Raw genomic sequence first — 12,323 nt, 5'->3', positions numbered from 1 at the left:
AGAGATAATGATTCTTTAAAAAAGACAATGATCAGAGCTTCCCTGGTGGCGCAGTGGTTGAGAGTCCGCCTGCCGATACAGGGGACAAGGGTTCGTGCCCCGGTCTGGGAAGATCCCACATGCCGTGGAGCGGCTGGGCCCGTGAGCCATGGCCGCTGGGCCTGCGCGTCCGGAGCCTGTGCTCCGCAACGGGAGAGGCCGCAGCAGTGAGAGGCCCGCGTACCGCAAAAAGAAAAAAAGGCAATGATCAGACATTATGGAACAGGCAAAACTGTAGAGACAAAAGTCTGACTGGTGGGCATCAGGGAGGAGGTTGGAAGGGATTGACCAGAAAGGGGTATGAAGGAACTTTTGGGGTGAAAGGTCTGCCACAGTCACTATCTTGATTGTGGTGGTGGTTATACAACAGTATGTTTTTGGCAAAACTCATAGAACAGTACTTCAAAAAGGGTGCATTTTGCTTATGTAAATTATACCTCAATTAAAAAAAAAACTAGAAGATTCTTAGGCAAATCCAAATTAGGCTACATTCTATGAAATAACCGGCCTGACTCTTCAAAAATGTCCATGTCAATAAAAACAAAGATTGAGAAACTGTTCGAAGTTAAAGGAAACTAAAGCAACTTAAAAGCTAAATACCATGTGTGATCAAAGATCAGGCCCTGGCCTGAAAAAATTGCTACGAAGGACAGAATTGGGACAGTTAGTGAATCTGGAACATGGACTGTAGCTTAAATATTGTGTCTGTGTTACATTTCCTGAATTTGGTAACCGCACTGTGGTGAGGTCCACATCACCTTGCTCTTAGGAGACGTACTAAAGTATTAAAGGGTGTGATGTGGGCAAACATATTCTCAGGTGGTTCGGAAAGACACACACGTACAGAAAGAATGATCAGTTCCACGTGGCAAATGCTCAAAGCTGGAATCTGGATAAAGAATAAATGCGGGTTCTTTGAATTATTCTTGCAACTTTTCTAAAGCTCAATTATTTCAAAATCTAAAAATTTTAAAATGACAATGGTATAATGGATCGACACCTAACACCAACCCATCTTTTTTTTTTTTTTTTTCGCGGTACACAGGCCTCTCACTGTTGTGGCCTCTCCCATTGCAGAGCACAGGCTCCGGACGCGCAGGCTCAGCGGCCATGGCTCTCGGGACCAGCCGCTCAGCGGCATGTGGGATCCTCCCAGACCGGGGCACGAACCCGTGTCCCCTGCATCGGCAGGCGGACTCTCAACCACTGCGCCACCAGGGAAGCCCCCCAACCCATCTTTTAACAAGTCCTCGTCCAGGGATAAGGGATGGCTTCTTCAGGAAAAGGAACAAAGGCTGGAAGGGACAGTAGATGACAGCTAGTGCAGAGGTTTGCAAACTTTTTTTCTTCAAAAGCAGAATCTTCACACGGAAACGGAACCCAAGGCCAGAAACGTATCAGAGCGGGGCAGAGCAGCTCAGCCGGTTCCCTTGCCCGCAGAGCAGCTGAGCTCCATGGGTGAGCCCCACCTCTTTCTTTCTGTCAGGGAGGGTTATGGGCCCTGAGATTCGCGGCTGGGGGCAGCCTCTCCACTCACCGTCTGTGTTCTCCAGCACCGTGCTGTGCTTCACAAAGGCCACGTCCCCCGCCCCTTCTGCCAGGCACCTGCGCAGGTGGAACCAATGAGCTGCCATCCTCCACCTCGGGAGGTCTGGCCTGGGCGTGGGGTTGGGGTCATGGCGGGCACGGGTTTCACAGTCATGCTGTCCTGGGTCCCAGTTCCCCAGTTTGTTGGCTGTGTGGTTCTGGCAAGTTGTGGAGCCCTCCTAGCCTCTATCGCCTGTAAAGTGGGGATGAGAAAGTGGCTCCCGTAGGGAGAGACCCTTTAGAATCCGTATAGATCCTGTACAGCTGAGCTTGGGGCCCGAAAGGAGCAGGTGATCATAAGGCAGCTGCTTGGTCAGCAGCCTGAACACTCAGGATGTGTTGAAGATGACTCCCGAGGTCATACCAAAAACCCTGAGTGGAAGGGACAAGGATTTTGTGGATCCCCTATCTGTCACTGCCCAGGGACGGAGGCAGGTCAGGGCCTACTAGGCAAAGGGGCTGCCTGGGTCCCTACAGCCAGCAAACAAGCAAGGACTGGACTGGGGGGATGACACCAGGAGAGATGGGGTGGTGAGAGTTCTCTGGCTTGGAGGACCAAGAACTGTTTTTCTCTCTGTGCCCCAAACTGCATTTCCCTTACTGCACCCTGGGGCATGGGGCCCCAGCAGGCTCTCGGGTTCCAGGTGGAAACACTATGGCCAGGGCCATCAGAGGGACCTGGGAGACTCCCATGCCAGCCCCCATCGAGTGTTTCCTCCTTTGTGGACAGATGGAAGTGCACCACAAGCAGTTAGAGACTCTCTTGTCTCCATGGAGGGCTGCTCTAAAGTGCCAACCTGAACAGGGGCAGAGAGAGGCCAGCCCTGAGCAGCAAGCCTCGCGGGTCCCCCCCATGCTCCCCCACTCCAGCATCCTCCCTCCAGGTCTCAGACACCAGAACGGGGACCTGGGAGCAGCCAAAGGCTGTTTGGGCCATTTTCTTCTCTCTGAGCCCTTACTTCTCTAAATATACCAAACATGTTGATTTTATGAGCAAATCCCACCTGGCATATACCAGTTTGAGGTTTTTAAACTAACCAGGCACATGGACTATATAAAGGGTGCTTTGATGAGAGGCAGCTGACATCGCCACTCCCCCAGGGGCCCTCCCTGGGCCGAGGTGTTTTTCCCCTGCGCTTGTGGCCCCGTCCCAGCCCCTCTTACCGGAAGGCCCCGCTGTAGTCGTAGTATCTCTCCAGGGGGCTCTTGTCACACACCCCTTCCCCAGCGGTGTTGCCCCGGCAGAGTCGACAGAGGGACTCTGAGTAACTGGTCTCTCCTGCCCCGGGGACGCAGCTGCCCCCAAAGTAGTCGCTGACAGCTGTGGGGAAGAGACAGAAGGGGTCAGTCACACAGCATCAGACCCTGCCCCACCCTCCAGGGAGTGCTCAGGCCACTCGGGTTGGAGTCAGGAAGGCTGGGCTCCCCAACTCCCCAGGCTTCAGTCTGAGCAAAACCGCAGCGCTGGATCTGCTCAGTGGTTCCCAGACGGGGGCCACAAAAGTGTGGGCGTCGGAGAGTGACTACTGCTATTTAAAAATGGCTCAGGGGATCAAACGTTTACCCCCAAATGGCCACACAGGACAACTATCAACCAGATAGTGTTCTCATCGAGGGTTTCATTTCAGAAGGAGTTATGTGTAATCAGTGAAAGTAGGGAAATAAATGATTACTTAAAGAGTATAATTAATTTTATAGACTACACTTCTCAAAACACAGGGAGGGGAGGGAAACAGCAGAGAAGGAGGCCTGGCTGGGGACAAATTCAGGATCTGCAGGATTCTGGGGCCCTTGCCAGCACCCAGGCCCCGAGTCCACCCTCCTGGCAAATATTTATCCTGTGCCCAAGGACCCCCTAGTGCCACGTAGGGTGAGCCAGTTGCATTGTGCTCGGCTAAACCAAGCTCTTCCAGGGCAGGTTCCTTCCTTGGTCTTTCTGCATCCTCGCAGGGGAGTGGACATTTAATAAATGTGCCAAATGACTGGTAAACCTCCCACAGCTGGGCGCCGTCTGAGAGGACATGGCTTCCAGGCCCTTGTGCGCGGTGCTGTACGGGGGGAGAGCATCCACGTGTATGTGTGTGTGCAGGTGGGGGCAGCATGCATGTGTGTAGTGTGTGGGTCTGTGCCTGCACGGATGGGTGTGCCCACATACGCGTGCACGTATGCACACGTGTATGTGCGTGTGTGGGTTTGTGTGTGTGTGTATGCATCACGTGAGTGTGCACCACAGTGACCGGGAGGGAGGGAAGCTGAGCTCATGATAACAGCAGGTCCCTGCAGTGAGCACAGCCCCTGTGCCGTGCATTCTGCAAAGATGTTGTGGAGATTACCCCAGTCCTCCCAACGCCACAGCATTGGAGTAAGTGTTAATTTCCCCATTTTACAGGTGAGGACACTGAAGTTCAGTGTGTAGAGTGATCTTTCTGAGGGGAGGTCATGCTGAGCCGGGGTGTCAACTCACATGTGCCCACAGCAAAGTCTGGGCTCTGAAAGACCGGGTGCTTGCCTATGTGCGGAGCAAACCAGGAAGCAGCACACTCAGGAACGAGGGGTTTGGGGACGCCTGAAACTCTCCTCAAGGGGTGGTGTGGTCCCAAGAGGGCAGTTTGAGAAGGTGGTCATGTGTCAGGGGCCACCTCAGACTGACACAGCTGGGTGGCCAGCGGGTGGCCACGAAAAGAGGCCCAAAGCATGGGCCTCTGTCCAGGTCACCAGAACCAGGGCCCTGGGCTCCCAGCCAGGTCCCCTCAGCACCTCCTGCCCTCACTCAACTTTCACGGGGCACATGCTGTTCGCAGGACGGCCCTCTTCTCACCACCTGCGAGTCAATGGTGGGTCTCTGATTAGCCACTTGTGAGTTTCTGGGCGCAGGTCCGCAGCTTGCTTGGGTCCTGAAAAAATACGGCTTCTGACCCTGTAAAGCTAAGGACACATTCGTGGCCATGGCAACCATGTCTACACCAGGTGAGAGGTGCTCCTGGGCGATTCGCCGCCTCCCGTGGGGTGGGCCTGCAGGGCCTGTGCTTGGCTGTGCTGGGGGCCCCGGGAGGAGTGAGCGAGTGTTGAGTGCCTGGAGGAGCCAGCCAGGCAGAAATGTAAGTGGGGGCAGCAGCAGGCCGGCCAGCGGACAGGAGGGAGTGATGCCGTCGATGAGGGGTCCGGGGAGGCCCAGGGGAGGTGGCTGTGCTGCCCCTTAAAGGAGGCGCAGTGAAGTTGAGCCCGGAGGGAGGCTGTCCCACGAGGGGAAATGCAGAGCCCCTGCGGGAGAAGCCGCTGGCGGTCAAGCCCTCACCTTTGAGCACGTCGCAGCCCATCACCGAGAGGCGGCCACTCTCCACCAGGTAGCCCACGGGCACGTTCCAGCCCACCGTCCGGTTGATGCCCGTGTGGCAGGACGTCACGCCTTTCAGGGTGTTGATGGTCACGGGGGAGCCTCTCTTCACCACAGCCACGGCATAATAGGAGGTACCGACCTCTAGGAGGAGGGGAGAGGAGAGGAGTGAGGGTGGGAAGGAGGCTGGGACCCTGCCCGGGAAGGCTGTGGGAGAAGGGTGCGAGGGTGTGCACGGATGCATGTGTGCATGCATGCACATATGTGGATGTGCACGTGCGTGTGTGCATGGCATTCCAGTACCAAGAGAGCAAGTGGGTGCAATCCACGTGTTGTATCACAAGACCCCGCCCCCTCCAGCCTCTGCGTTAGCTATTATCTTGAGATGTTAATTCATTCATTAATTTCCCCCTTGTCCTTCCCGAGCCAGCTGGCACTCAGCTGGGTCTACGTTTGCACACATCAAGGGAGCTCTGTAGCCAGACCAAAAGCAGAAGTAGCCTGCAAGTCTTTCGTCTTCCAGAAGTCTAGCCCCTTAGGAGAACTTAGAGGATGTGAGGGGATGGTATCACATTATGGGAAGAAGAGTGGTTGGGAGCAGGGCAGGGACTTCCCTCAGATTAGAAAAAGTGATTTCTCAGCGCTGGGCCAGGGACGCAGGGGTAGAGATAGAGAGAGACAGACACTCAGACACTCACACACACACAGAGACACACAGACACACAGACACTCACACACACACAGAGAAGGAGAGAGACATGAACGATTTGGTCCCAAATCACTCAAGACCCGAATGGGGTGCATGTCGGTGGGCCAGGGTCTACAGCCTTGCAAAAGATTCCCCTGGGCCAGAGGTTGCCTGGAAGAGGCCATTCAGACAAGACAGGGATGACTCCGCTATGGGACTGATGACCAGAGGGCATCCATCACACACAGGCATGTACACGACTGCCCGGGGGTGGTCCGATGCCCATGATCATAATGAAGCTGAGTTCCAGAAAACCAAGCCAGTGTTATTTCTTGCACCCCTGAGCCTGGTCCCTGTCAACCTAAGCAGCCTGTCTGGTCCCACCCTCTGACTCCCCACTCTCTTTCTAGTTTCTTGAACTCACCAAGCTCTTTTCTACTTGGGACACTTTTCAGGGTGCAACTTTTTTTTTTTTTTTTTTTTTTTGCAGTATGCGAGCCTCTCACTGTTGTGGCCTCTCCCCTTGCGGAGCACAGGCTCCGGACGTGCAGGCTCAGCGGCCATGGCTCACGGGCCCAGCCACTCCGCGGCATGTGGGATCTTCCCGGACCTGGGCACGAACCCGTGTCCCCTGCAACGGCAGGTGGACTCTCAACCACTGCGCCACCAGGGAAGCCCCAGAGTGCAACTTTAATGTCACTTCTCCAGACAAGCCCTCCCGTCTGCTCTGTCTTAGCCGGTCTTCCACGGCCCTTATCTTCTCCCTCACGGCCCTTCCTTCCTTCACAGCACCCAGCACATTTGTAACTACAGTTTTTGGTGCTTATTTACTATGTGACTCTTGCTCTTGGAGGGCAGGAATGGGTTCTCTTGCTAACTGCTCTGTGCTTATGCCTGGCATGTAGTAGCTGCTCAATGAATGTGCTGAATTAATTAAAAAGGAAGAGCTGTGTTTGGGGCCCACGAGGCAGGGCTGTTTCTGGTCATTGAGTGGAAAGCCTGGCTGGTTTGCAGGGTTGGACTGTGTCCTGTGTCATCTGACAGTCATCAATTCAACAGGTGACCAAGTGAGGCCCTGTGCTGGGTACCAGGCACCAGGGGTATACAAGGACGAAGACCAGGCTTGCCTCAGGGGACTCGCTGTGGTGAGGACAAAAAAAACAGACAGAGGGGAAAGGACCTTGTGGAGTGAGTCAGTGCTCTGGAAAGCAGGAAAGAGAGGCCCTCTGCAGGGGTGGGAGGGCTCAGGGGAGCTCTTTGGAGGTGACAGCTGAGCTGGGCTGTGGCAGACGCTATGCACTGGACAGGTAGAGGCGAGGGGTGGGTCTCCAAAGGGCAGGCTGTGCCAGAGGCATGTCTGGTGTGAGTGCAGGGCTGGGGCAAAGAAATGCATATTTCTGAGCACACACCATGTCAGGTACACACAGACTGGCTCATTTAATCCATGTGACACAGCAGGGACCACTATCCTGATTTTATGGTCAAGGAAGTGGAAGTTGTTCAAGGTCACACAAAATGACAGGAAGGGGCAGAACTGGGATTCCTTCTTGGTCTATGGGGCTCTGCAGCTCCTAGTCACCACTTCCTGTCTGGCCCCATCCCCACTCCACGCTGCATCTGACAGAGGGTACTGGAGAGTGCGGGGAGCTGGGCATCACTGATGCCTCGTTCACCTGGCAATCATGGCCCGCACTACTCCAGGCATGGGGTAGCCCCTCAGTAAGAGCTTGTGGGTGACGGTTAGGGGGCTGCTGGGCTCCCCACGAGGAAGAACAAACTCAGGTCAGCCCTTCGTGTCTCTGGCACCCCCGTCTCTGGGGACAGGACTACTGACCAGCTAGGGGGCTGCAGGGTCGGGCCGGGCCCAGCAAGGACATACTGCTGAGTGAGCTCCTCTCTCCTTCCAGCCCCCTCCCACCTGGCCCTCTGACCTTGATCATACACCTCGCCCACCACGGGCTTCAGGCCGTGCTCCTTCCCCGCCTCGTAAATGGCTCCTCCGTCCAGAGTGATGGCGTCAGCTTCCCGGGCCTGCTGGGAACAGGTGGGTCAGTGCAGCCTGGCCCCAGGGGCACTCAGCCAGGAGCTCAGGGACACCTGCTCAGGGCCCTTGAAAAGCCCTGGAGGTCCACGTGGTCCTCCTCATCTGGCCTGGGAGCACTGTCTCGACTCAGCCTCTCAGGCCCCTCCCTGCCAGGGCCTAGGTGTCTCCGCCGACCAGGACCAAGGGCTCACCTTGTTTTTATAATTACGTTATTTAAAAAATATTAACGCTATAGGACTACGCATAGTTAAAAATCAGATAGCACAAAATGAAAAGTAGTGAAAAGTGAGCCTCCCTCACTTTCTTGTTTCTCAACCCCCTGCCTCTGCTACTCTCCTGTTTCTCGGGTTTTCTCTCTAAGATGCAGATCGAATCCTACACATATCCTCTTCAATGGTTTCCTTTTTGTTTTAAAACACAAATGGGGTCCACGGGTAAAATGATACTTCAACATAATTGGTTTCCACCCTCACGGTGGAGCCTGGCCCAAGCCCTTGGCCACATGGACTGTGACTGGATTAGCTCTGGGGGCGCACCAGGGGCTAAACTGGAATGAAAACCCAGGTCCCCTTGTGTTTGCCCCTGATGCTTCTCTCCACACCTTGTCCTGTACTGAAGTCCTGCCTCTTGAGTCCGTGCCAGTTAGCAGATCTCCTGCCCCTCAGAACAGCTCTCCCACCCACCATGCACCCACCCAGGACTGCTGGCCCTGTCCCTCCTGCCCCAGAAAACACACAAGCCCAGTTCTGGAAAACTCCAAGGAGGAGTGAGTAACTGCCATGGGCCACGGAGGGGTCTGCTATCTGGGCTCCCCTGGGTGGGGCGGGTCATGTCCCCCATGTAGAGGGGCTCTGTGCAGGGAAACTCTGCCTCTCAGACACCTTTCACCACCGGTGCCTTGAGCAGGGCCCTCCCTGGGCCTCCCAGAGCCTGGGCAGGAAACAAGCTGGCCCTTGTTGCGGGGGAAACTCAGGAGATCCTATCGACCGGGCCCTGGCGGTGGGGAGGACTCCGGAGCCTTTCCCGGTGAATGAGGCTATTGTGCGCTCCCTCCTGAGTCAGAGCCCTCTCGTCTGTGCAGAGCGGAAGGGAGAGGACTCACCGTGATGAGCTGGATGCAGTGGTCAGCCGAGGTGCCCTGGACACACAGGAGGGAGGGCTGGATGCTGGCTTGCTGGAAGGCCTTGCTCATGTCACTGCACTTCTGCTGCTCCGGGTCTGAGATGGTGCACCATCGCACCTCCATCCCTCCGAGTGCTGGGGACGGGGTGGGGGGGATGGGGGCAAGAACAGTGAGGCCCGGCTCCTGCAGCCCCAGCCCATGTGTCCCATCAGCATGTATAGCCAGTCCTGTGCCTCAACCCTGCCCTCTCACTGTGGGGTACTGGGGCACAAAGAGGCGTCACAGGTTGGGAGGGGGCCGGGCTCACTGGCAAAGCTGTGCGTGGGCCATGCACTCCCTGCACTTGCCCAGCGAGGCTCAGAGCCGGGCCCTTTGCATAGGCCAGGGAGGGTTTCCCTAGGTAGCAGCTGGGCTTCCCCCGCCCGCCCCTCCCTGGCCTGGAGCACAGCCTGGTGGGTGGAAGGAGCACTAGCTGTTTCCTGCCCCTCTTGGGTCTGTGTGTCTCCAGCAAGAGGGTGCTGGACTGGGTTTTTTCACTCAGTGGTCCCTGGGCCCTCATGAACTGGGACTTGAGACTGGGAAGTGGTTGTGGCTGCCCTCGAGGAGCCTTGCACCCTTTGGAGCATCTGTGATTATGCCCCCTGCAGACCTACCCTCTGTGGGCACAGTGCCAGGCCCCTGACAAGGGGAGGGTGAGGAGTCAGCAGGCTGGGTTCAAGTTCCTGCTCCTCCAGCTGGCGACTTCAGGTAACCTATTTGACCTCTCTGAGCCTGTTTTGTCATCTGAGAAAGCAGATGAGGAAACCACCTTCTGCGTTGTAAGTAAACCTCTGTAGAGCCAGGACACAAGGTCCTCAGTGGACTGCCTCTTAGGCCCCTCCTCCTGATGGGGACCCTCTTGGGTCCGGTGATCTGGGGATCCTGGGGGCCCAGCAGACGTGGTGCCCAGCTCCCTGAGGTTGCTGCCTTTGCAGACCCGAGCTCCTCCACCACTCACCCTCCCAGCCAGCCCTGCCAGGGATGCCTGTGCTCCTGGGGAGCCTGAGGCTTTGGGTCCATTTCCACCCTCCAGGGACCCTCTCAAGGCAGCCTGTGCTTTCCATCCCCACCCCAAGGGTCAAGACTGCCGGTTCTTCCACAGCCTTCCCTTGGCCCCCTCCACCTCCCCTGGCTCCGGGTGGCCCCCTGGAATGTGGGGGTGCCCTCGCCCTCTCCAGTGCTCCAAGGCTGCACCCTGGTAGGCCTAGCAACTGCCGGGCCCGGACCGGGGTGGCAGGTCCATTTTTTGTACTGGCGAGGTCAGAGTGGTGGCTTGAAGCCATCCTTTCAGCAGCCTCCTCCCGCGATCCCCGCGGGCCTCTCCCGGAGGTCCGGCTTCACGTCTCAGCGTCCGGGACCGTGACTGCCTTGGGAGCGGCCCGTGCTGACGCGAGGAGTCCCGGTCTGCGCCTCCCACCCCCCACCCATGCAGGGCGCCCTGGAGCCCTCTCCTGGGCAGTATCTCTCTCCTCCTCCCCTCCGAATCTTCTCCCGCCTCCCTCCTCACGGGGCTCAGGAGAAGTAGAGCCGTTCTGGCTCCCAAACCCTCCTTGGGCTTCCTCGCCCGTCAAGAGCATTCACCCTCCGGACCTCCCCCCCAACCCGACACTCCAGGGCTCTCCCCTCCACGCCTCTGCCCGCGCCTCTCCTTCCTCCAAGAAGCCCTCCAGACATCCTGGTCTGCCCGGGTCAGTGCTCGTTCCCTCCCCCGTCCTTCTTCGCGCCTCGCGCCTTTCTAGCCTTCCCCCTTTCCTGGGAGACAAAGGTTCAGGACACTTTTTCCAGCCCGCGGGACCCTCCTGGGTGGGTGGGTGTGTGTGTGTGTGTCTGGAGAACTCCAGGACCCCCGGCCCAGCTCCTACTCCCAGGGCCGGGCGGCGGGGTCTCACCAGTGCGCAGAGCCAGGATGAGCCACAGAGCCACGCTGGGGCCCCGCATGGCGCAGTCTAGAGCTAGCTGGGGCTGGGTTTGGCGCGGGTTTTGTCTAGGTGTGGGTCCAAGTGGGTCAACAGCAGCCGGAGCTTTCTTCCTCCTTCTTCCCTGGCACGGGCCTTCAGCTCCTTAAGTGCGGCCGGGGTGTGCCTTGGCGGTGTCCACGCCCCTAACGTGCACCCGCCCACCCCCGACTGGACACCTGGGCGCTGACCGGACTGGCCTTACGCCTCTCTTTGGCGCCCCCTGCTGGAGTCTGTGCCGGTGCGGGGGCTGAGGCTAACCGCAGGCCTCTCTTGATCCCCATGCTCCTAGGCCTGGACACACACGCTCAGCTGTTTCTGAGAGTAAGGTATCTGCTGCCTGGGGCCTGATTCCCCCAGCTCACGGGTGTTCCAGGGCTCCCTCACCTCAACAATCTGCCCTGAATTCCAGAACATCCTCCCCTCCTCTTGTCCTAGAAAGATCCCAAATATCTGGTCCAACTGGAGAGGGAAAAGTTCAGATTTGGAAAGAAGAGGTCAGGATCCTAGGGCCTGAGCTGGAAGGAAGCTCGAAGGCAATCAAATTCATTCACCAGCATCTCTTCAAGCACAGATTGTACAAAGGATCTGGGGCTACAGAGGTGAACCCAGGTTGATGTGGTCCTGACTGGGGAGGAGCTGCCAGTGGGGGTAACTCACTGCCTCTCTTTGGGCTTAGAGACAGGAAATGACTTGCCCTGGGTCACATATGTAGTCAGTGACAGTGCTGGAACTGGAACCCAGGTCTCTCGCAGAGCCTCGCTCATTCCATCATGCTTTGGAGGATGGGAAGAAGACCAAAGATGGACCAGGCTGGTGGTTCTCAAAGTGTGGTCCCCAAACCAGCAGCATCAGCATCACCTGGGAACTTGTTAGATATGCAGATTCTCAGGCCCACATGTGACCCACTGAATCAAATAATTTAGGGGAAGACAATCAACAATCTATGTTTTAGATTCTGGTGCACAGCAGGGTTTAAGAAGCACTGTTCTATGTAGACCAGAAGTGCAGTTCTCCATGTGTACTGGGGACGAGGGGACTGGACTGCAGAAACGGTTACTCAGTGATCCATTTATGTCCTCATCTTTTGTCATTGCCACCCCTCCCCCACCCCCATGAGTACCCAGGAATGAGCTCCTCCCTGTCTTGGGTAGAGGACATGTGTAAAAAGAACACTGAGTGAGAGCGAAGGGAACTTGGGTCTGGGTTTGTCAGTCCTTGAGCCTGCTCTGCTCTCTGGGGGAGGGAGCCCTGGGTCCTCCGATTGGGCCATGAAACTGTTGCTTATCACACCCTGAGATGATCTGTGGACATTACATGGGCTGGGCTTTAGGAGACCTGAGCTGTACTCTTGTTATTACTGACTCACTGTGTGACCTTGGGCAAGTTCGTTCTCCTCTCTGGGCTTGTTTCCCCTGTAAAAGGCAGGTCATGATGGCTCTGATGTGCCATTCTTCTTCCCCCAATAGCTGTCTGCTCTGGAGAATCTGAGGGGGGCATGTTTGGTGGAAGCT

General features: G+C 56.7%; 1 protein-coding gene across 3 annotated transcripts in view; it reads right to left on the bottom strand.

Annotated features, from left to right (window-relative positions):
- Window positions 1-10,930, bottom strand: part of MELTF (melanotransferrin) — a 29,627-nt gene extending 18,697 nt beyond the window's left edge. For 2 of the 3 annotated variants that reach the window (XR_013828451.1, XM_079922142.1), the window contains exons 1-6: window positions 10,744-10,930; window positions 8,795-8,949; window positions 7,580-7,679; window positions 4,922-5,104; window positions 2,791-2,947; window positions 1,577-1,644 (exon numbers count right to left, since the gene is read on the bottom strand). Coding sequence is in view for 2 of the 3 variants with exons in the window: in XM_079922142.1 (XP_079778268.1) it covers window positions 1,577-1,644; window positions 2,791-2,947; window positions 4,922-5,104; window positions 7,580-7,679; window positions 8,795-8,949; window positions 10,744-10,792 (712 nt within the window). In the remaining variant the exon portion in view is untranslated. Of the gene's footprint in view, window positions 1-1,576; window positions 1,645-2,790; window positions 2,948-4,921; window positions 5,105-7,579; window positions 7,683-8,794; window positions 8,950-10,743 lie in introns of all 3 variants that reach the window. The other variant, XM_079922143.1, reaches the window with a different exon arrangement.
- Window positions 10,931-12,323: the final 1,393 nt, after the last annotated feature.

Source organism: Stenella coeruleoalba, assembly GCF_951394435.1.
Source record: "Stenella coeruleoalba genome assembly, chromosome: 5".
In the NCBI taxonomy this organism is placed as follows: Eukaryota; Metazoa; Chordata; class Mammalia; order Artiodactyla; family Delphinidae; genus Stenella; species Stenella coeruleoalba.
The sequence above is the reverse complement of the archived record's forward strand: the minus strand, read 5'-3'. Positions and strand labels throughout refer to the sequence as shown.